The sequence below is a fragment of the Lagopus muta genome, chromosome 16 (genome assembly GCF_023343835.1).
Source record: "Lagopus muta isolate bLagMut1 chromosome 16, bLagMut1 primary, whole genome shotgun sequence".
Taxonomy (NCBI): domain Eukaryota; kingdom Metazoa; phylum Chordata; class Aves; order Galliformes; family Phasianidae; genus Lagopus; species Lagopus muta.
This window is the reverse complement of record NC_064448.1, coordinates 3,197,841-3,219,323: the sequence shown is the minus strand read 5'-3', so window position 1 is coordinate 3,219,323 and position 21,483 is coordinate 3,197,841. Positions and strand designations below refer to the sequence as shown.

Sequence of the window (21,483 nt, the reverse complement as noted above, 5' to 3'; positions counted from 1 at the left end):
GCCGGGCCGCGCCGCTGACGACGCGGCGGAAGGCGGGGCCTGAGGCGGGCGGAAGGAAGGAGGCCCGGGAGCCGCTGCCGTGCTATTGGTTATTATTGGAACTCGTACAAAAGTCGCACGGCGGCCGAACGCCCGGGACGGCCGCGCACCGGGAGCTTCCAGCGGGCCGGACCGCAGCCCCCGTCAGCCGTAGTGGTACACGAAGTCGTAGCTGCTCGGCTCCTTGGGGATGGGCGGCGGCGCCTCGGGGATCTGGATGTTCTCCAAGTCCAGCAGCCGCAGCTTCATCTCCATGCTCAGCAGCGTGTCCAGGTCGCTCCTTGTCAGCTCGCTGGACATGTCCTTACCCAGGAGAGCGTTAAGCCCATCGATCCAGATACAGTACTGCGGAGAAGAGGACAGCTGACAACTCCAGGCATTATTGATTCCCCTACACAGCTCCAAAATAGGGGGGCAAACTGCAAAACCCAACAGAAAAACAACAAAGCAGAGCACACAGATTCCAAACTAAGTCAGAAACCCAGAGGTGGTAAGTGTGAGCCCAAGGCTCCACAGGGAGTGACGAGTTTCTAGTGGGGCCTAACAGCACAAATAGCAAACAGTAAGAAGGAACAAGGGACTAAATGGGACAAAACGAAGAATGCCTTTTCAATGAGGCTCAACTGACTGTGCTTAGCCTCCTGCAATAGACTTGTTTTATATTCTGTCCCTTCACTCCATAGGGAAGTGGTCATGGCCACACACCTGCCAGAGTTCAACAAGCTTGGACAACACTCAGGCAAAGGGTTTGAATTGTGCTTTTTTCTGTGTGGAGCCAGCAGTTTGGTTGGATGAGCCTTGTGGGTTCCTTTCAACTCAAGAATTATTTTATGATTCTGTAGTTAATTGCTGTGCTTCTTACCTCATATTTATTAGGTGCGATGAAGTTTAAGGTCTCATCTGGGTCATACAGAATCGAGAAGGCCAATTCTAACACTTCCTGAATAGAAAAGAATCTCTCACTCACTGATGGAACAAAACATCACGTTGCTTTCAGAATGCTCACACAAGAAGAGCAGTCTTGCTGCAGCTCAGTACACCTCCCTATAGCAGCATTAGTGGCCTACACAACAACTGGCATAAAAGCTCACAGCACACTTCAATCATATGGAAAAAGTCCAGTTTTGTTTTTTGTTTCTGTTTTGAAGCAGGGCAATGAGAAGTTGCCAATTGAGAAGACCAATTGCTCTTCATGTTTGCTTCTGGCCTTCATATCTCCATACCTTCAGGTATTATTTATAGGCAAAAAACAGAGCAGTTACCTTGTTCTGCTTCAGTGCACTTTTCTCCTTCATGTGTGGACAATCCTTCCCCGTGACAATGGCTTTGATATCTGCAACTGGAACTAACAGTGGAAAAGTAAAACTCACACAGAGGAAACAGCACATCCCTACAGTTGTCTGTTCTAAGAAATGCCAAGCAACTGACAGAGCTCAAAGGATTTGTGCAAGGGTCAAATATGTATCTCATGGTCGTTAGGAGCTTCAGCCAGTCATCCTTTTTTCTGGGATGGTCCTCATTAGAACCACTAGATGGCAACGCACAGAACACTTACTGTGTTCAGAGAGCGGTAATTGGGACTTACTTTTTTCCTGCAGTGATTCAAAGGTCACTTCCCCCTGGGCATTGTCTTCCAGATCTCCATAGTGTAGCACTTTGTGGTTCAGAGCAAGGCGACAATACCAAAATCTTTCTGGAACTCAGAAAAAGTAGAGCAGGCTGAGCAGGATCGTTCACCTGAGATCTCACAGCCACTGACCAATCTCTCTACCCCTTTGATTCCTCAGCATTACTGGCCGTTTATGAGGAGATGGCTGTATTCTCAGAAACACACGTTTCTTCCATTCCAAACTACTGGTTGCTACAGACAGATCAGGTTGCCAGCTTCCCTTTCTGGCAACACGCTGCTGACAAGTTAATCCATTAGGTACTTTTTGCCTACAGCTCACGTGAACAAACGCAGCACACGCTGTCACCTCACCTTGTCTTCTGCGATTTCCAATTTTTCGAAAGCTGCTCCCCTCACAGAGCCTGTTCAGGCGCTGCTGCTTTATCAGCTCCAAGATCTCAGGCTGGATTTTCTCTCTCAGCTCCCTGGCAATCAAACATGGAAGAGTAAAGCAGGAACTAGTGACAACAACAGGCACAGGGAATTGTTCTTGTTGGGCGCTTACACAATAGGAGGTGACTGGAAGTCATCCTGGCTCATTCTCTCAGACTGGCGTAGTCGCAGAATCTCAGAATAGCTCAGGCTGCGCAGTTTACTCTTGAACTGGTCCAAAGAGTTGGGTTTGGAGGGGAGAGCCCGTGTGATCTGTTCCCTCACAACCTGCATAACCTGAAATAGGCAGGGTGAGAAGTCACACTTTTGCTGTTTAATGGCAGAAAAGATCTAGGGCTCAGCTCAGTGGCATCAAAAAACGTAGCCGTGGCCAGGAGTGTCAGTGTACTAGTGGCTCTGAAGATCCAAAATAAAGAATGATCTCAGGTCATACCAAATAAAGACTGGACTATCCTTTACAGCCCACATCGAAGCCCTGACGTACTCTCCACCCCCATCTCTTTATCCAAGTGTACTCGTCACGCAACCAAGGATGAGTGAACACACCGTTCTGCAAACAATTCTACAAGGCCTCCTCACTCTGACAGACCTTATTAAAATCTTCTGCTGTTGCCCTCATTTCTTTCCAGGTCTTGTTCAACAGCTGGATGCAAATGGCAAACAACTCCTCAAATGCACGGTCGTGAGTGAAGAACATGGGGTGATAGTCGTTCCGGCCTTCATTAGCTTCAGGAATAAACAGAAACCACAATCACATGAATATACAGAACAACAGCTAATAGAAGTAACTACAATCCACCACAGTGACAGAAAGGCAGTGGTGTACAATGGTACTTACTCACAGAGATAAGGACAGTTCAATGCTTTGTCTCCCCATAGGCAGTCTGTTGGGAACTATGGCAACTATCCCCAGACTTCATCATGCAAGCCTCTGCAATGGATGCACCCTTTTGGACTAGCCTCCCCAGATGATTGCTTGCAGTTGTTTCCCATTTTCCTCTGACAGAATTTCTTATAGTTGCTAATTGCTTTAGAATGTCTTTGTTTTTCTTTTTTGAGACTCTCACAGCTACTTGACTTTTAAATTTATGATGGTTTCTAGAATGATTTTCTTACAGCATCCTAATGAAGCTTCAGAAAGCTGGAGTCTTCCACTTGCTTCAGTTTTTTAACAAGAACCAGAACACATACAACAAATTTTCTTATTTAAATTCAATATTAGTATTATGGGGAAACTGACAATGCAATTCCAAGCTACCCCTGTCCTTACAAGGCAGAACCAAAGTACAAATGCTTGGGAATCTTCACCAATCTGTATGTTAACCCAGAAAACATCAGCCCAGGCACTCAGGAGACTGCAGGGTAATGTTACTTACGGAGTTCCCCAACTTGTAGGATCTCACAAAGCATCCTGGTAAGCTCAATGGCACTGCGTCCAAAGGGACACTCATGTTTATCTTCTCGACTGCTGTTCTCCAGAACGATCTAAAGGAAGAAGGCAGAAGAAATAGCCAGAAGTGTTGCTGAGGTGCTGCTACTTGCAAAGAACAGCAGCTTTCCTTACCCTGATATAGGTGTCCTGATGAAACTTGGCCAAGTACAGCATGTTATCCAATGCCAACATCCCTGGAGGAGTCTGAGTAAAATCCATAGCTGGATTGATGTGATTCTGCAAAGCGTGCAGAAATAAACCAAAGAAATTAGCCCAAAGAAATGTTGTGAGACTCTTTCCCAAATTCATTTTACAACAGCCTGCCTATCAAGTACTCCCTCACATCTAGCCAACAGGTAACTTAGGACACCTGCTATCTAAACTTTCTAGAAAAGAGGCCAATTCCAAGTTCTTCAAGAATAAGTATCTTCAGAGGATGTGCCTAATGAGCCCTTGCACTTATCCAAACAGTAAGTTCATAATAATCTGTTCTGGAAATCTGAGTTTAGTTTCTACAAGTTAGATATAGAAACATGGTGAAGCAAACAGCTGTTTCTGCTCCTCCCCCTCCACCCCATCCCACTCTCTAGGTGCATACAGTGAATCCCAGCATCTTGTAGTCCTTGGTATACATGGCTTTGCGTTTTTCTGTTCCACTGCCAGGGATGGTGTTGCTGTCAGACTCTGCATCAAATGCAATTCTTCTCAACTCAAATATGATGTCTCTCTGTGCCTGAGGGACGGAAGGAAAGGAAATGGTAACATGCAAGCATGCAGCAGGGCACCGTTTCCCCATAACACAAAACCCACCTCTCTCCAGAGTGAACACAGTGAACACAAGGAGGTGCCAAAGGTCATTGGCATTACATAAAATGAGGCAACCCAGTTCAAAATGGCAAGTTTCAGTATAATGGATATTACACCATGTTCATTTGTGTTATCCTTTAACTGCCCTAGGTTTACTTACAGGCAATCTTTAAGGATTCAGATAATGCTAAGGTACTTCTTGTTTAAGACTGCAATGTATTTAATACTTAAGTAACAGAGTTCTTAATAACTGTCCAGCTTCCATGCACATTGCAAAGAAAAGTATGAAAAAGGACATGCCCTCAACTGAGGCAGAGGAATCAGTTTGACAGCTAGCATCACACTGGTCAGGAAAATACATGTCTTCCAGCAACAACTGTACCTGTAAAAGCCCCACAGCACACGGCAAGTCAGTCATGAGCATACGAGAAGCTCAAAGACCACAGTGTGAGCAGCAGTTTCACCTTATGTACAGTCTACTGCAAATTCAGCACAGTAAAGCATCTCAGAATAAGGCCCCTTCTACTTTCTATCAGCTCTAATAGTGACCTGATCATTGGGATCCATCTTGGTCATCATTCTCTCCTCCAGAAGATTAAATGTCAGGACCTGCAGCACATACAGCTGATGAGCCATTTCTGTTTTAATTGGGCGGTTTCCTCTGATCACATGCTGCAAAAGAAAAAAAAAAAAAGAGAAGGGATGCAATGAATATAATACAAATGGACAGTGAAGTATTAGCTGCAGGCAATATGCCAGGTTGCATCTACATCTCTGCATATGAAGGTTCAACTGTTTAACCTCATATTCCATCAGAAGCATAATGATAATGCTCTCTAACAGCAGGAAGAAGCAGGCTGGTAACTCCCTTTTGAACAAGTAGATCCAATTTCACTTTCCTGAAGTGCTGTGATGGCAGCAGACTTTAAACTGTGCACAAGCGAGACTTTTATTAAGAAAACATTAGAAGGCATTCAGCCTTTTCAGACATACTCACATTCAGGATTATGGATCTCAGGTGCTTCTGGGCAAATGAATTAGCCATTTCCTGTTGGAGATTCAGAGATGAAATAAAAATGAGTGAAACATAAGCAAGAAATCCACATCACGCAGAAAGGAGGAAAAGAATGAAGCCTATGAATCGGAGACAGCGCTGACAAATGACAAAGTGCTTTCACCACAGACTGTCAATTTAGCATGGGGTCTCACCACAAAGCAAGCAGTTAAGTTGGGATGCAATGGTCATCTTTACCATGGCACAATTCATGGATGGCTCCCATACAAAACATCATTAATGTGGAGGAAGGCACTAAGGTAAACCAAGAACAGAAGAAAATTTAGCTTAACACTGAACATCTAACAATACTTGGGTATCAGAAGATATGGCTGCAGGGAGCATACTGTGGGTTGCCCTGAGAACCTGTGATGTACAAAAGGCTCCTTCAGTAAGTATTCTCCATCTTTCTATACCTAAGTTCACACCCAAGATAACAAGGACCAGAGGACACAGTGTCCAGTTCTCATCCATCTCCAAACCTGCCCTCTAAAACGTGCACTGCCCTTTGTTTCAGTTCCTAAAAAGATGTTTAGGAGTCAATTTAAGGACAATCTGAAGAACCGCTCCAGTTTACAAAAATAAAAGGAAATTTTTCTGTTGCTTCCTTTACTGTCTGGCTTCCTTCCCCAGAGGAGGAGAGCTTCCCAACCATCAAGACACGATGACAAACAGTTACAAGTATCTGCTTGCTGTAAGCCTTCAGTTCTGGGACCACTTGCACATACACCTGCAAAAACCTAACCTGCACTTCCCTTGTGAACTGTGAAGATTCACTTCCTGAAATACTGGCAGTCTCATTCCACATTCTAGGAGAACAACACAAGTGCTAACATCAAGATGGAACACTATCAGAAGCTTGCTGATGTAAGCAACATTTCTGAGTGAGAAAAATCCATTGGGTGATACACAGCCTGGTCCAAAAGGACTACCAGTCTCACATCTCTTCACAGCCCTATGCAATTCATATGGAGAACTGGAAGCAGATGTGCAGTTTTAGTCAAATACACTCAGAACATACTATTGATTGAGCAGCAAGACTGTTCCTACTGCTCATATCAACCCTGTTGACAGGTTGTAGAAGTAGTACGGTAAAAATACATGTAATAGCCTCATTCTGAGTCCCTGTTACCACTTCTGCTCCAAGCAGAAGCCTGCTAAAACAAGAGTGCTATGCTGACTGATAGCTAAGCTGCAGCAGCTCCAAGTCAAGCAGCACTCATGTTACAACCAAAATAAGCCAGTGCTTTTGTGGAGGGTATCTTAAGAAGCAACTAAATGAAGTAGGAAGTGGTTTCAGACTGCCCTGAGTCATTATTTTTAACTATGACTCATAAGAGGCATTATTCTACTAAAATAAGGGCCGCTGTTAACATTTTTTCATGCATGCAACACAAAGAATTCTTACTCAAAAGTAATTAGTTTGCACATGGGAGAAAGTAAGAGGTGACTGAAGCACAGAAACAGTGGGAAGGACAAAGACACTTAAATGGTTCTTAACAGTATAGTAAGAAGCATGAGCACACACGCAGCCTAACCACTGCCAAAGGATCTGTGTGTAGCACAGAGTCCAATAACACCCACTTCACTGCCTGATGGGGTCACAGCACTACAAAATTGTTCAGGTTGAAAGTGACCTCTTGAGGTCATCTAGCCCAATCCACCTGGTTCAAGCAGCGTCAGCTAGATGAAGCTGCTCAGCACAGTGAGCAGTCAGGTTCTTAGTATCTCCAAGGACAATCTCTGGGTAACCTGTTCCAGCATTTGACCACTCTTCACAGATAAGTTTTTTTTCCCCTCACTTGTGTTCAGACAGAATTTCCTGGGTTTTAAACTGTGCACATTGTTGCTTGTCTTATCAGTAGGCACTACTGAGAAGAGTTGCTCTCTATCTTCTTTATTCCCTTCCATCAGATATCTATACATCCACCTACGCCTTCTCCTCTTCAAGCTGAGCAACACCAGGTCCCTTCAGCCTCTATATGAAAGATGCTCCAGTCCCTTAATCATCTTCATAGCCCTTCATGGCCTTGTGTATTGTGTTCAAGGAAAGAAAAAAGTAATACATCTCACAGAACTGTTTGCTATGAGATTTATTATCCAGGCTAAATTGCCTACAGAGGAATATGTTCCTTCTCATCTTCACGTGTTAAGTGTATCGATTAATTTCAGATGATGATGCAAAATTTACTGAGGTCATTGTTCCCCTTCTGAAGGGGCTACACCTTCAGCAAAAAATGAATTATTTAGGTTTAAGGAGACACAGATTTCTAAAGAACTGTCTCCAGTTTTAAATTTGTTTCACCTGATTAGTTTTATAGTATAGTATCAATTTTCAAAGCAAGACTTGTATGATCATTAATACCTTGTGCACATGCCAAGTCATGCAGCTTTCTCATGCTACTGAATCTTTTTCTCCCCTTCATAATCTGAGCACATTCCCAGGACTGCCCCCATCTTTTTCCCTAGGCTCATCCACTCTCTGAATCTTGTATGCACTGTCTCTAAGATACAAGGAGGCATAACTAGAGAAGAGCTACTATGCCTACGGTTCCGCATGACCAGCCCCCAGCCTTGAGTTACTTACAGTGATGGGCAGGTCTAGCGGGTTAAGCAGCTTGTCCTGATGGCAGAAAGCAAAAAAAGGCACAAAGAGAAGCAGACAAGATTTAGCTCTGAGTCCAGAAAAATAAAAACACAAACAGGGCACTGGAGAAGAAAGGCTTAACACAGCAAAGCTACACAATACAGACATACACACATTTTGCATGTAGCTGAGATGTCACAGGGTCCCTCAGAGCAGGTGCTTCATTTCTCCCATTTGCCATCAGAAATATCCCCATATGACTTCAGAAATGCATTTTTGCTGTTGCTGCCTTTTTTGTGTGTGCGTGTTAAGTAAGCACATCCAACATCAAGGACGTTACCCACGACCTCCCTCTGCCTTCCACTGGTCTCCCATACAGAATGCAGTTTCTTAAAAAACAATTAATGCTGTGCAGATTATTTTTTTCTGTCTCTTAAGGCCTTTCAAATTCATTTCTGAGAATCCTTACGTGTCTCCAGAACAAATGATTATATGGGACATTTTTTCTCCATAAGCAGCTGTTTCAGAATGCCGTTAAGTTCTTAGCAAGGTCTGAGGTCTGCTTTAGCCAAATAATGCAATTTTTAAGGCACAACAGTCAAGCAGTAAATGTGAAGTAACTTAGTAAGCATTATTTGGGTTTAACTAAGCAACTACAAACCTGTCTCTTGTCCTCAGGTGCCTTCAGGAAGAGGGCATTGATCAGGGCAATGGCATATGTCTGAATCTCTTGGTTTGAGCTGCAGAAATAATAACGGGAAGATCATAAGATGATAACAGGCCCTTTGTGTAAGAACATTTATTGCTCTTTTGCATTTCAGTGTACAAGCAGGATTCAGGTAAGCTACTTTAGTGCCATCCAATCTTTCCTGCAGAGCTCTGAAATCTGACAAATCACCAGTAAAATAAAATAGGACAAGTCAGTTGGGAGGGACCTACCAAAATCATCAAGTCTAACTGCCTGATCAGTTCAGGGCTAATAAAAAGTTAATAAAAATTATCCCAATGCCTCTTGAACACTGGCAGGCACGGGGCATCAATCACCTCACCAGGAAGCCTATTCCAGTGTCTGACCAGTCTATAAATTTCCCCTAATTTCTGTATAGCTCCATTACTAAGAAGGTTGTGTGGGCTGAAGCGCAGCAGACCTCTGAGCTTAGCATGACAGTTTCAGCAGAGAAAGGCATCACTACAGCCCAGTGGTAATGCAGTCTGTTATATGGCTACAGCTAGAAACCTTACTAGAGAAGTCCTTTTTCTCTCTCCATGTCAATGGAAGCCACTGAACACTTTTATCTCTGCCAATGGAACTAATGGGGAAGGATTACTCAAATGCATGGCACTGCCTTCCAACCCCAGCATTTTGGCTCAACCCAGTTTTTTTCTTTTTTTCATTGAGTTACACTAAATTTAAACATTAGAAATCCTCAGTTTCAAGTAAGACATCATATTAGAAGTACTTTAAAGATAGCATCTTTATATGTTTTAAAGATAAATGTATATATTTGCAAATTAACAGAGATTCACAAAACTGATTTGCATCACACCATTGTTTGGTGGGTACTCACACTTGCAGATGAGAGATGAGCTGCCCCACAGTGATCTCTTCTGCTATCTTCTGATACAGAGTCTGACTGTTCAACACCATACTTTCTAGAATGGCTAGGGATCGTTGGAGGATGGAGACATCTACCATAGGCTGACTGACATATCCTGCAATCTAAAACCAGATGAACCATCAGGTCAACAACAGATGCCCACCCAGCAAGCCTTGTGGTGAATGAGACAAAGTAAGGGAAATATGACTCAGAAAGCTGAGATGGAACCATATCACACTGTGCTATCAGTTCGTATTCAACATCTAAGAGTCATTTTGCTGGTCCTGGAAGCTGTGTCAAAGCACAAAAAAAAAATAGCATCCACTCATCCTCTTTACCCAAACTCACCTGTTTAATGAAGGTTATTGAGACCATGTCCCAGGAGACAATACCGTGGTCCATGAGCTCCAAGAAGGCAGTCAAGGTGAAAGCCAGCATCTCACTGTAACTAAAAAAAAAAAAGTCACCAATACAACAGACAAGTAAGATTTTGTCTCAACTATTATACAAGCATTTGCTATAAAGTTAGCTGCTTAACGCTACTTCAACAAGCAAAATTTGCCTCTACTTGAGGCTCTGTTTTATTAAATCAATACCCCTGTTCCAGAGTTATAGAATACAGGAACCTTACTGGGACAGAAGCTTGGTCCCACTCTCCACAAGCCGTGTCAGCACAGTAATCCCTTCCATGTTGATGAACTCTGTGGCAAAGGTCACATCTGCTGAAAGTTTAGCCAGTTCCTTCATGGCATCAAGTCGGACTTCCATACTGTGTGACTGGATCCTCTCCATTAGCTGGCGAGCTGCCCTGGACTGGGAAGGAGAGATGATGCCATTACAGACTGGAGACTGAGTCCTGTCAGTATCAAAAACATTCTCTGACACATCCATGGACAGGAAAAAGCTAGAGAGATGCAAGCATTTGACAGAGTAAGTAGCAGCAATCACCAGTTGTAAGATGGACTAAGAAAAGGCTGCTGTTGGTGACAGGCAGGCAAGTAAAAAGTATTCACCCTAACATGTAAAAGAAAATGTTTTTATTCTTGGTGAGATGAGTGGAAGCAGATATACAAATCTAGACCAAAACCACTAAAGAAATATGATGTTCAAAAAAACCCCTCCAATTCAAAGCACAGTACAAGCTCACTTTATGTACCCATCTGACATTCTCTAAGATTTCCCAACCATGGATCAATTATATCTTCCCAAGCATCTCTTGCCCAAGTAACTTCCTCCTGTCTACATGTTCTCATCTCCATGCCATGACAGTTGCCCAAGACAGTTTATGAATTTTTTTTAAAAGGAAGCTACAGTAAGTCTGCAAAAGGTGACTACTGAGGGTACAGTAACAAGAATTCACTAGGAACAACTCCCAGAGGATCAAGTTTATCTACTGTTTTTCTTTCTACATGATGTCCAGTACTCTTGCTTTCAGATAGATACCAACTGCACTCGAATTGAGAAAATAAGAGTCAGGTGCCTTACAACATACAAATCTCGGATATGCAATAAAAATGCCTGTTTGGATTTATCCACAAAGTTAAGGGCTCTACAGTTCTGGGGGAAAGAGGAAGAAATGGGCAAAGAAAAGCCCATTACACTAGGAGAAAAAGGGATGTGAGGAGCACTTACTGGGGAGACTGCCAGCTGCAGGATCGTTCCATTCTTGATGTCACAGCGAGTCTGAAAGACAAAAGAAACAGAAACTACAGAGAAGTGTCCGAAAAGTGATGTAACTGAATCTACAGTGCACACTTGCATGCAGAAGTAAAGGGGTTCCTATACCATATAACCCTGTTAAGGTTATTGAAATTGAGCCACTGGGTCCTTGCACCAACAGGCATGCAAATGGAGAAGTGCAAGGTTTTTCACTGGAACGACACCTTCTAGTGAGTACTTTTGATAGCAGAGATACTGTCTCTCAAGGATTAGTAACAGTATTGCTCCATGATGCTAGCTCAGGGCATCCTCCACTCTTGCCTGGGACACCAACACGTTGCTGTCTCTCAGACTGACCTGCTCTGTGATGTACAGTTGAGGACCATCGGCATACCGTAATGTGTAGTATTCAGGGTTTGGCAGTGACCACCTGGAAGAGGAAGAATATGTAAGCCTCTTCCTCTCAACTAGGAACAGCAGCTTGATCACAGGTGGGTGGAAAAGAACATTCAAGCAAAACCCCAGCACGGGTAACTAAATCTCCTAAAGGCATAAGACTTCTCCTTGGCATGAGGGATTTCAGCCTATTCTAAGTCACGTTCAGTAGATGTTTGCACTTCCAGAACAGCAAGAAGATTGCCAGGCCTTAGAGACACTGAGTAGCTTTCACTGACATATCCTGAGAAGTGAAATAAAGATGCAAAGCCTCTATTTTCTAGAGCTTCTCTTCTTCCCTGACATAAACGCAGGCCCATTCTGTGGCCAGAAATGCAACAGGCAACATGAACAATGCTAGCTGTGCACTGACAATCAGAAGACTTTCCACAGTACCTCAGCAACACCTGTCATGGGGACAGACTTTCTGCATGACAGAAACTAGACTTACCCATCACAGACCTCCTTTATGATGGATGCAAGAGGCCTTTTCTAAAACAGAGAGAGAAAGAGAGTGTTCTCAGTAACCATATTATACTCTCAAGCACAAGTAAACCATTTATGTGTTTCTGTAGCAATTGGACAGATCAGAACAATGGGAAGGGCATTACAACAAAGGTACAATAATGGAAGGACCAGCACAATACAAAGGTGCTATTAAAAAAAAAAAAGAAATAAAAGAAGATTGCACACCCGTATCAGAAGATTCCAGGTTCACAGGGGAAGCTTCACCAAAGAGGGACCTCTAGAAAGAGATCCTTCCCCAGTGGCAGTCAGCCCTTAAATGGGGTCTAAGAGAGGGGCAGCCAGGCTCCACCCCTCCCAATCACACAGCTGAATTGCCTTCACCTGTGCTCCCAGGGCTGACTGGGTCTTTTCCCCAGATGCTCAATCAATGGTTTAGGCCAGGACTCAGCACTTCCCATGCATCTACGTTCCAGCATGAAAGTTATAACGCATGGAAGAAATACCCTTCTACTCCATTTAGCTACAAGATCTCACCTGATCTATTTCCAGCAGCTGGGCATTGGCACCTGGCCATTCTACAGCTACTTTCACAATGTCTGAAGGTGGTGGCATCGCTCCAGACTCCTGCAGGTGCTTTCACAACAGCATGCAACCCCCACACCTGTTAGGAGAAAAAGCAGTGAGCAACTCTCTGAAAATGATTTGAATTGTTACATTTGACATCAAGCTTCAAAAGAAGACCAGCCTTACAGGCTGCTGGGCATATTCAACATAGACAAAGCATTTGGTATGTCAGGGACCAAGGCATCGTACTAAAACAACATTGTGAAGTTTTATGCCTAACATTAATCCCTAAGGTATATTTCTGAGAGCTTGCCAGAGTTCTCACACAAAAAGGAGACTGACTCTCTCATTTAACATCCACTCTGTATGGTCAGTTTTCAGGACTAACAAAACAAGAGTTCCCTAGATTTGGCTACTACTAGAACATGAGAGCAGGGGCATACTGACCAGATAGCCTCCCTCCCTTGGGCTGGTGATCACAGATGCTGTTATCAATTTCAGATATCTCAGTCTATTCAAGACACTCCTAAGCAAAGTAGCCACAGTTAGCTTTATTCCTCTCCCTTCCTCTGACACCCTAATTTCAAAATACGAACACCCATTACAGAAGAAAAGACAACTCAGCATCTGCTCTGGAAGTCTATCTTCCACTCCTTTATCTACCTTAGAGCATAAGCTTGTGTTCAGGGTTTGGTCCCAGACAGCTGTCAGACACGGTGGTTTGTGCTTCATCTGGTAGTAAGAGGCTGTAAAGAAAAGTACTTGTTCAGTTCCTTTTCAACCCCCTCCCACGTGGAGACACTTGCCCTACTCTCTCCCATAGAGACACAGGGAGGAAGTCACATTGAAGGCTGACACTCTCCCCCCAGCAGCTCTCAGATACAACAGCTTCATGCTTCCAGACATGAGATCTGATACGCCACAAAAGTCCTGCCCTTAAGGACTCTTCTTTACACTCAATTTCCAAAAAATCCAGAAGGAGGTAAGTATACAAACTACAATTCCCCAGCTCACGTGACACCTCCTGCTGGGGCAACCCAGTTCAGCTTTCCCAGAGAGAAAGAACAGAACAGAGGTGAGATGATGCAGAGCAGGGGCAGTTTCATGCTTAACATATTTGCACAACTTCTTTGATCAAAGAGATGCTAAAACAGGCTGAGACCTGAAGGGACACCAGCCACCTTAGGAGCTTTCCTGATGCAAGAAGAATGACTACTAAAAGGAAGAACAGATGGAAGACCTTTCCACAGATCAGCAAAGACTGAGCAGCTGCAGAGGTACTTGGCACAGGAAGTTGGTCTACATGACTGCACTGCCCTTGGACAGAGTAGGGTATGAAATCTGCTGAGCCTACCACAAAAGATGTGCCTGGCCTGTATAAGATGTTGGCCTAGAGAACCACAAATGATCTCAACAAATAAAGCTTACATGCCTCTTCCTTCCCTAACAAGGACTGGTAAGACCTCACAGACACGTAACATCTCAGGCACACTGATTTCTCTGCTTCTGCACACGCACAGACCTACGAGCATCTTCTCACTCTGGTTACTCAACTTCCTGACTCAGAGTTTTAAGATGATGCACAAAATGCAGCTTTTCTTTCTCTGGCTCCAAGCCTAGAAAAGAGCTGTGACCTCCTGAGACAACCTTCTGACAAGATCACATCTTATGTCTTCTCTGAACCCAGAGAATGACTGAGACCAAGCAGATGCCATGCAGAAGAGCAGGATTCAAGTCAAATTACCCATAACACACTCAAGTCAGGTTCAGCTTTGCCAGTTTCTCAAAATGATGTCTCCAGCCTTTCAGATAAGCAGCACAGGATTAATTTAGAATAAAATCCCAAAAGAGCTGCCCTTGGAAAAGCAACAGACTCAGGGCACCAATCAGGCTAAATGTGTGTGGAGGACAGTGAGAGGAAAAACATTTATGTAAAGATTTCTATTGTTTGTGCATCTGGTTGACTCTAATAAGCAATTTCATACACCTGATACTTGACTTCTTAATTCTAGAGGGAAGACAATCAAGCTACCTCCCTCTTAAAAATTCACTCTGAATCAATAAATTACCTCTCTCTTAACAAGTCTGCCCTTCAGAGAATGCACACCAGGTAAAATAAACTCCAACTTGAACACAGTGAGGTCACACAAAGGAAGACTGCTTAATTAGTATTAGCCAAGAGCTCAATTACATTAGTATTGCAAAGAAGCCTGTGCAGCCCACAGAGCTAGCTAGGCTCACTTACAAACAGAAAGCACGGAGTATATGCTGCCTTCTGCAAACACTGTCTCCAAACACCATAAGCACATGGTAACATATTCCTGTTTCCTCTCAAACTTTGATTATCCGTGCTCCTGTCTCTCACTCCAAGGAGGGATTTATTCAGGCAATTTACTCTTTGCTAAGAGATACACGTTAACACGCAGCACATAGGTTTTCAAAGAGCTTCTAACCCTAAGCTCATACAAAGCTGCTGGTGCTATTTTCAAACCCACTGCAACCAGTAAACTGGACTCTAGCTTTTAATTCATTCAGAGGCAAATTTTGTCCAAACTATATTAAGAATTAAAGGAACACAGTTCTGTTGGGGTTAGTATCATAGCGAGCCTATGCTACATCCATTTATCCTCAGTCCCTTCACAAGAGGAAGCTCAATACCTGCTGCTTCCAAGGGCAGAAAAGGTCTCCCAAGTGTGCCATACTGCACATCACAAGATCCTAAACATATGACATCTCTACCATCCAAGCATGCTGCAACAAAACATCAAGGCAAAACCAAGAGGGCCCATCAAAACAATGAATTCTTTAGCATCGGTCATAACAACTCTGCACTTGTCTGACCATTTTGTCTCAAAGATGAGCCTAATAAAACTAGGAGCCAATCTTTCTTGCCTCCTTTCCCTTAACCACACACACACAAATCATTCAGACTCTCCTGACTTTTGCAGCAATAGCCCAGAACAGGCATAGCTCATCAACTAATTCTCTAAGCCTATTATGGCAATTACTATCATAGAAGTGGTAGCACAGCACCGTTCAGATTCTCCAGACAAAATGCCAGTTTGCACGACAGCTCCAAATGTGCAAGACCTACAGATTGCAATCTACCAGCTAAAAGCGCAGACACGCAGTTTGCACATTTCCACTCACTGCTCTCCATGCTGCAACTGAAGTTTGTGATAAACCTCAGAGCCTCAAAAATCACAATCATGCAGCATAAGCACACACCATCCCTAACGCTCAGGTCAGCTTGCAAGAACAACAGCTAATTACTTTTTCCACAAATGAACCAGCTCATGGCTAGAAACCATGTAAACCATCCAGCATTCAAAGCACTGCAAACACACAGTAAAGAGGTGAGGCTCAAAGACTATTAACAGGACCTGCAATGCTTTACTAATACATCCACAATTAATTAGCATCTAATTGCCACCTCTCCCTTCAGCCTCTTGTTATACAGTCTTCCGCATACACTTCAGCTTCCACTGTGAGCTGCAACTGAAAGTTCATCAGGAGTTTAACTTTAAAAAAAGGCTGTTCCAGCACATGAGGAAATAGAGCATCTCACACGCCAAAGCAGAACTGCCCAGACTGCAGCAGGCAGAAGCCCTTACAGCTCTTTACAAAGTTTGGCTCCTCCCTTGTGGAGAACACGATCATTTGAGGACATATTAAAGACGCTGATGTTATGGGAAATTGTTCACACAAATTAAATCTCATGTTTCATCACATGAAGTACCACAGGGGCTCACTTGCAGCTCCCATGGACAGCACACAATACCCACAGCTCCTCTGATTCTCACCGGGAAAACAGAATCCAATCAAGTCCTATTGCACTACTTTCAACACTACTCCACAGTTTTCTGCTGCATACAAACTCAGAAAATAACAGACTTAGCAAATAAAACACAGCTTCGAGACTATTTCACTCAACAGCAGCATCACAGAGCAGATAACCAAACAAGGAGGAATTAAAAACTCAAGAAGGTAAAAACTGTTCAGTCAGTCTGGGACAAAACAACACCTTGAAGCACCTGCACAGATCAGGCCCTCAGCAGCAGCAGCAGCTCTCCATACAGGAGAATAAAGACTGGACTAAGAATACAAAGAGCACCTCATGGCAGTGACTTAATAGGAGATGGTCTGACAAGTTCTTAGAAAAGATTTTACTGTGTGTCTGCAGCCATAAGATGACAATGCTAAATGTCAGAAGAGAGATTTTGCTGCACATCAGTGATGTATCTGATAAAACAACTGTTCAGAAGCTATTGTGAAGGAGCAGTTGCCACAGTTTCACATAATCACTGTGATCAGTTACTTACTGGTCTCTCACAGCATATTTTTTTCAAAAATCTCACATAAGCAATTCTCAAGGCTTTATGCAGGGAGAAAGCAGCCAAACTGAAATCCATCAGAAGCAAATTCACTGTGTTTTTACAGAGTGAGGTCCATCATATGAATCAGCAATGCAGGGCTGCAAAGCAAGAAGAAATCAGCAGAGCCACTTATAACACACTATTCAAGAGACTTCTGAGAAGCTGCAAGCTAAAACAAATGGAGTATTTTAAACAGAATTTCCCTATTCACAAACTCAATCTTCTTTTCATCACAGATAGAACAAATTGTGCTGCACACAGAATAAAAATGAGGAGGATGAAAGAACATTCAATGGAAAAAAGAAAAGCTGCCTGGTAGAACCCTCCAGTTAACCAGTGCACGGCCGCACAGCTTCTGAAAACATCAGAGCCAATTCCCTGCGAGCCCCCAGCAGGTGGTAAGGACAGCCCAGGCCAAACGAGGGGAGGTGCCATTAGCAGAGTGACCGACTACAGAGCAGGTCCCTTCCTAACTCAGCAGCAGGAGAGGGCAGCAGTCAGCAGTCTGACCTGAGGGCCACGTACAGCCTTCCAGGTTACCTCACACACCGAGCAAAGAAACTCAATTCGCTGCAGAAAGCACTGAACCAGGCGCTCATATCTCTGCCTCTGGTACCCTAAGCCCGGGGCCATCTATGGCTGCACAAAGCGGAGCGGGCTGCAGCGCCAGGCTCAACGTTCAGCACAGCTGCACGGACTCCCTAGCAAACACAGAAACGTGGTAACAGGCAAAAAGAGAGAAGGCTTTATTATTTTTCATTAGTCGAGCGAGCTGAAAAAGGCTGTAACGCCAGTCAGCGATAGCCCGGGGCGGGCCAGACCCCAACCTACGGGGTGAAAGATTCGTTTTGGTGAACCACCGTCCAAATGTTCAGCCCCGCTCGGCTCCGGTAGCGGGTCGGCCCGGCACGCAGCGGGCTCGCAGCCCCAGGCCGAAGCCCCGCTGCAGAGCCTCCAGGAGGGGAAGGACCGCGGGCAGAGAGGAAGCGGCGGCGGCGGCACCGGCAGCCGGCCCGGCCTCAGAGCGGCTCCCGGCCCCGTTCACCCGACCCTACCGCGGCCGCTCCACATTCCACCCCCGGCACCTCCAACTCCGGCCCCGCGCCGCCGCCTCCGGCCGTCCCTCCGCGCGCTGCCATAGAGACCGCGGCCCGGGCCCCGCCCGCCGAGCCGAGCCCCGCAGGTGCGAAGCGGCCCCATCGGCGGCGCTGCCGGGTTTCCCCCGCGGACGAGCGGAGGCTCGCCGGCCCCGGAGCCCCTTCGCCCCCTCGGCGCCGCCCGGCCCGTCCACGAGGACCGGCGCAGCCTTCCCTACGGCGGTTACCGGCGGGGCCCGCAGATAAGCGCCCGCATCGACGCCCGCGCCTGCGAGCTCCGCGCTCCCGCCGACGCCCCGCACCTCCTCAGCTGGGCAGCACCGCCCCCGCCGGCGGCGGAAACGCGTCCTTCGCGCGGCGGAAGGGGCGGGGCCGGCGGCAGAGATCCGCGTGCGGGCGGGCGGAAGTGGCGGTGCGGTGCGGGGGTGCTTCCGGTAGAGCGGGAGGCGTTTGTGCGGCGGCGGGGGAGAGCATAGAGAACCGCAACCATGGTGAGCCGTGCGGGCGCTGCGGGGGGGTCGGGCCGGCTGAGCCGCTGCCCGCGGTAACGCGCGGTATAACGGTGGTTTCTTACAGACGGTGGGAAAGAGCAGCAAGATGCTGCAGCACATCGACTACCGCATGCGGTGCATCCTGCAGGATGGCCGCGTCTTCATCGGCACCTTCAAGGCCTTCGATAAGCACATGAACCTCATCCTCTGCGACTGCGACGAGTTCCGTAAGATCAAGTGAGTGGCAGCGCCGGGTCGGGTGGAGCCCCGGGCGGCTCCGCGCAGCTCCACCCGCGCTGCTGTCGTAGCCCATCACAGCCCGTTAAGCGTGCTGGGGGAAAAAGAGCCGCGGGGATGGTGTTCATCTTCTGTTTGGGCTTCTCAGCGTTCTTAGCCTGGGTGGTAGGTATGTGTTAATTTATTTTCATAGCAGATTCTCAGCTATGAAACAGTCAGACTGTATCTTTCAGTATTGTAAGAGATTTCTTAACGTTCTTAAGATCCTTACAGTAAGAAAGAAGAGGATGTGGACACTTCAATAGGGCCTCTATGATAGGGTAAGGGGAATGGTTTCAATCTAATAGATGGGAGATTTAGATTGGAGGTAAGGAAGAAAGTTTTTACAATAAGGGTGGTGAGGCAGTGGCACAGAGATGAGGTGGGTGCCCCATCCCTGCAGGCACTCGGGTCAGGCTGGGGGGCTGTGAGCACTGATGGAGCTGTGAGTGTCCCTGAGCACTGCAGGGCGTTGGAGTTGGTGATCTGTACAGGTCCCTACTAATTTAACCATTCTGTGATTCTGTATTCAGGTGCACGTTCAAAGAACAACATGATTTTCTTTGTCTTGTAATGTTTTCTTTCTCTTTTCTTGTTAGACCTAAGAATTCAAAACAGCCGGAACGGGAAGAAAAACGAGTCCTTGGTCTTGTGTTGCTGCGAGGAGAAAACTTGGTGTCTATGACAGTTGAAGGGCCACCTCCAAAAGATGTAAGGAGAATGAGTGCAGAACTAAGGAGAAAAGGGTAGATGTAGCCTTGGAAGAAATGGCTATTGTGCCATGTTCTAGACTACCAGGTGCTGTTGTGACTGTTGCAGGCACAGCAAATTCCACTGCAGAAAGTTCACCTGTTCACTGCCTCAGATATTGATTGGACAGAAGTGGGGATTCCTAAAACCTGAGGACTTCTGCTTTGATACATTTTTGAGTGTGTGCATGTCTGTTTTCAGACTGGAATTGCCCGTGTGCCTCTTGCTGGAGCTGCTGGAGGACCTGGAGTTGGGAGAGCAGCAGGAAGGGGAGTACCAGCTGGTGCACCCATGCCCCAGGCTCCAGCAGGATTAGCTGGCCCTGTCAGAGGAGTTGGAGGACCATCCCAACAGGTGAGATACCGTGGCCCATTAAAAAGGACTTGTCTGGTATATTCTAAGGTTTGATGCAAAAAATTGGCAAAGTGAAAAAAATAGTAATCTTAACTTCTGGTACCAAGATGCTTGAGCTTTGGGCTTTTGTTGGTGTGGGGTTTTCTTTTTATTTTGATACCAACTCCACCTAGTTACTCTGCATCTCATGCTGAAAGAAAAGTTTTCCTGAATTCAAGTGGTATTCAGGGAATTGTATTACATGGTTGTAGCATTACTTAAAACATAAAGGGGAGACTGGCACAGTTTTTGGAATTAAGAATGTAAGTTTTGGCTATAATAAGTTATTAATATAAACCAGTTATATGGTTTTCTATGAGCCTGTTTATGTTGTTTGCAGGTGATGACACCCCAGGGTCGTGGAACGGTTGCAGCTGCTGCTGCAGCAGCCACTGCTAGCATAGCAGGAGCCCCAACTCAATACACACCAGGACGTGGGGGTCCTCCTCCCCCCATGAGCAGAGGAGCCCCTCCTCCAGGTAGGATTTACTGCAGTGGAACAGCAGGGAGCCTGCATTATGGGGCCAGATGGGCAATGGAGAGCTGGTTTTGAGGATTATATTCTGATATACCACTAGGGCCTTTAGCGTTCAGCTGAATTAATGTACTTGTTTTTTCTCTGGTTCAAGGAATGATGGGACCTCCTCCAGGCATGAGACCACCTATGGGTCCACCAATGGGAATGCCACCTGGCCGAGGCGCTCCTATGGGAATGCCACCACCAGGCATGAGACCACCACCCCCAGGAATGAGAGGTGAGTGGCAGTTATCCTACCTGTGTAGAAGCTATAATGTAAAAACAAAACAAAACAAAAAAACCAAAAAAACAAAAACTGACATTTGGAGAGTGGTACACTTCAATGGCTCCCCAGCTATGCTAGTCGCCAATAGATTTATCAGTGTTGAAAATGGGGCCCAAGGCCACCTTGTGCACGGGGAAAGATCTCACAGGTTTATTAGCTTTGCTTCCTCTGACCTCTTCAATATTTAACTCTTTTCCTTTATTTCCAGGACCCCCTCCCCCTGGCATGCGTCCACCAAGGCCCTAGGATCCTCTACAGCATACCTTAGAACTGTGAGAAGACTAATAAGGAAACATACTGAGCAGTATCACTTGTTTGAACTTTGCTATGTATATTTTCTATTTACTGCTTGTAAAGTTTGCCCTTTTTAATAAAGTTGGAAAACAATAGAGTTTATCAGTAGTGTAGTGATCTCTTCAGGGCTGCACTCATTACATTCTGCTTCTGCGCTTTGGGTGTGAAGGAAGAACATGTTTGAAGCCAGAAGAGTTATTCCCATAGACCCAGGAGCTAGGGTCTATATTGACTCATATCCTTTTTAGGAATGGAGGGATACTACAGAAATTTATCAAGTAGCTGATGAAAGATAATT

At 45.4% G+C, this 21,483-nt stretch overlaps 2 protein-coding genes across 8 annotated transcripts; one reads left to right on the top strand and one right to left on the bottom strand.

The window, feature by feature from the left end:
- Nucleotides 1-72: 72 nt before the first annotated feature.
- Nucleotides 73-18,580, bottom strand: ELMO2 (engulfment and cell motility 2). 7 transcript variants are annotated; one of them, XM_048962785.1, is made up of 24 exons: nt 18,406-18,507; nt 17,028-17,179; nt 13,369-13,451; nt 12,676-12,802; nt 12,125-12,165; nt 11,596-11,668; nt 11,212-11,262; nt 10,211-10,392; nt 9,928-10,027; nt 9,550-9,701; nt 8,643-8,721; nt 7,982-8,017; nt 5,338-5,388; nt 4,890-5,012; nt 4,132-4,266; nt 3,666-3,770; nt 3,478-3,586; nt 2,691-2,827; nt 2,214-2,377; nt 2,021-2,133; nt 1,625-1,738; nt 1,302-1,384; nt 902-979; nt 73-384 (listed from the first exon to the last, which is right to left on the bottom strand). In XM_048962785.1, the coding sequence occupies exons 4-24, from the start codon at nt 12,751-12,753 to the stop codon at nt 184-186; spliced, it is 2,205 nt and encodes a 734-aa protein (XP_048818742.1). In that variant the 5' UTR covers nt 12,754-12,802; nt 13,369-13,451; nt 17,028-17,179; nt 18,406-18,507; the 3' UTR covers nt 73-183. The 7 variants fall into 7 exon arrangements, with proteins under 7 accessions (XP_048818742.1, XP_048818741.1, XP_048818740.1 ...); XM_048962784.1 differs by lacking the exon at nt 17,028-17,179 and having other exon boundaries at nt 18,481-18,580; XM_048962783.1 differs by lacking the exon at nt 17,028-17,179 and having other exon boundaries at nt 18,406-18,517.
- SNRPB (small nuclear ribonucleoprotein polypeptides B and B1) lies at nt 18,554-21,282 on the top strand. The gene is made up of 7 exons (XM_048962791.1): nt 18,554-18,669; nt 18,755-18,906; nt 19,545-19,656; nt 19,897-20,049; nt 20,429-20,567; nt 20,718-20,843; nt 21,100-21,282. The coding sequence occupies exons 1-7, from the start codon at nt 18,667-18,669 to the stop codon at nt 21,135-21,137; spliced, it is 723 nt and encodes a 240-aa protein (XP_048818748.1). The 5' UTR covers nt 18,554-18,666; the 3' UTR covers nt 21,138-21,282.
- Nucleotides 21,283-21,483: the final 201 nt, after the last annotated feature.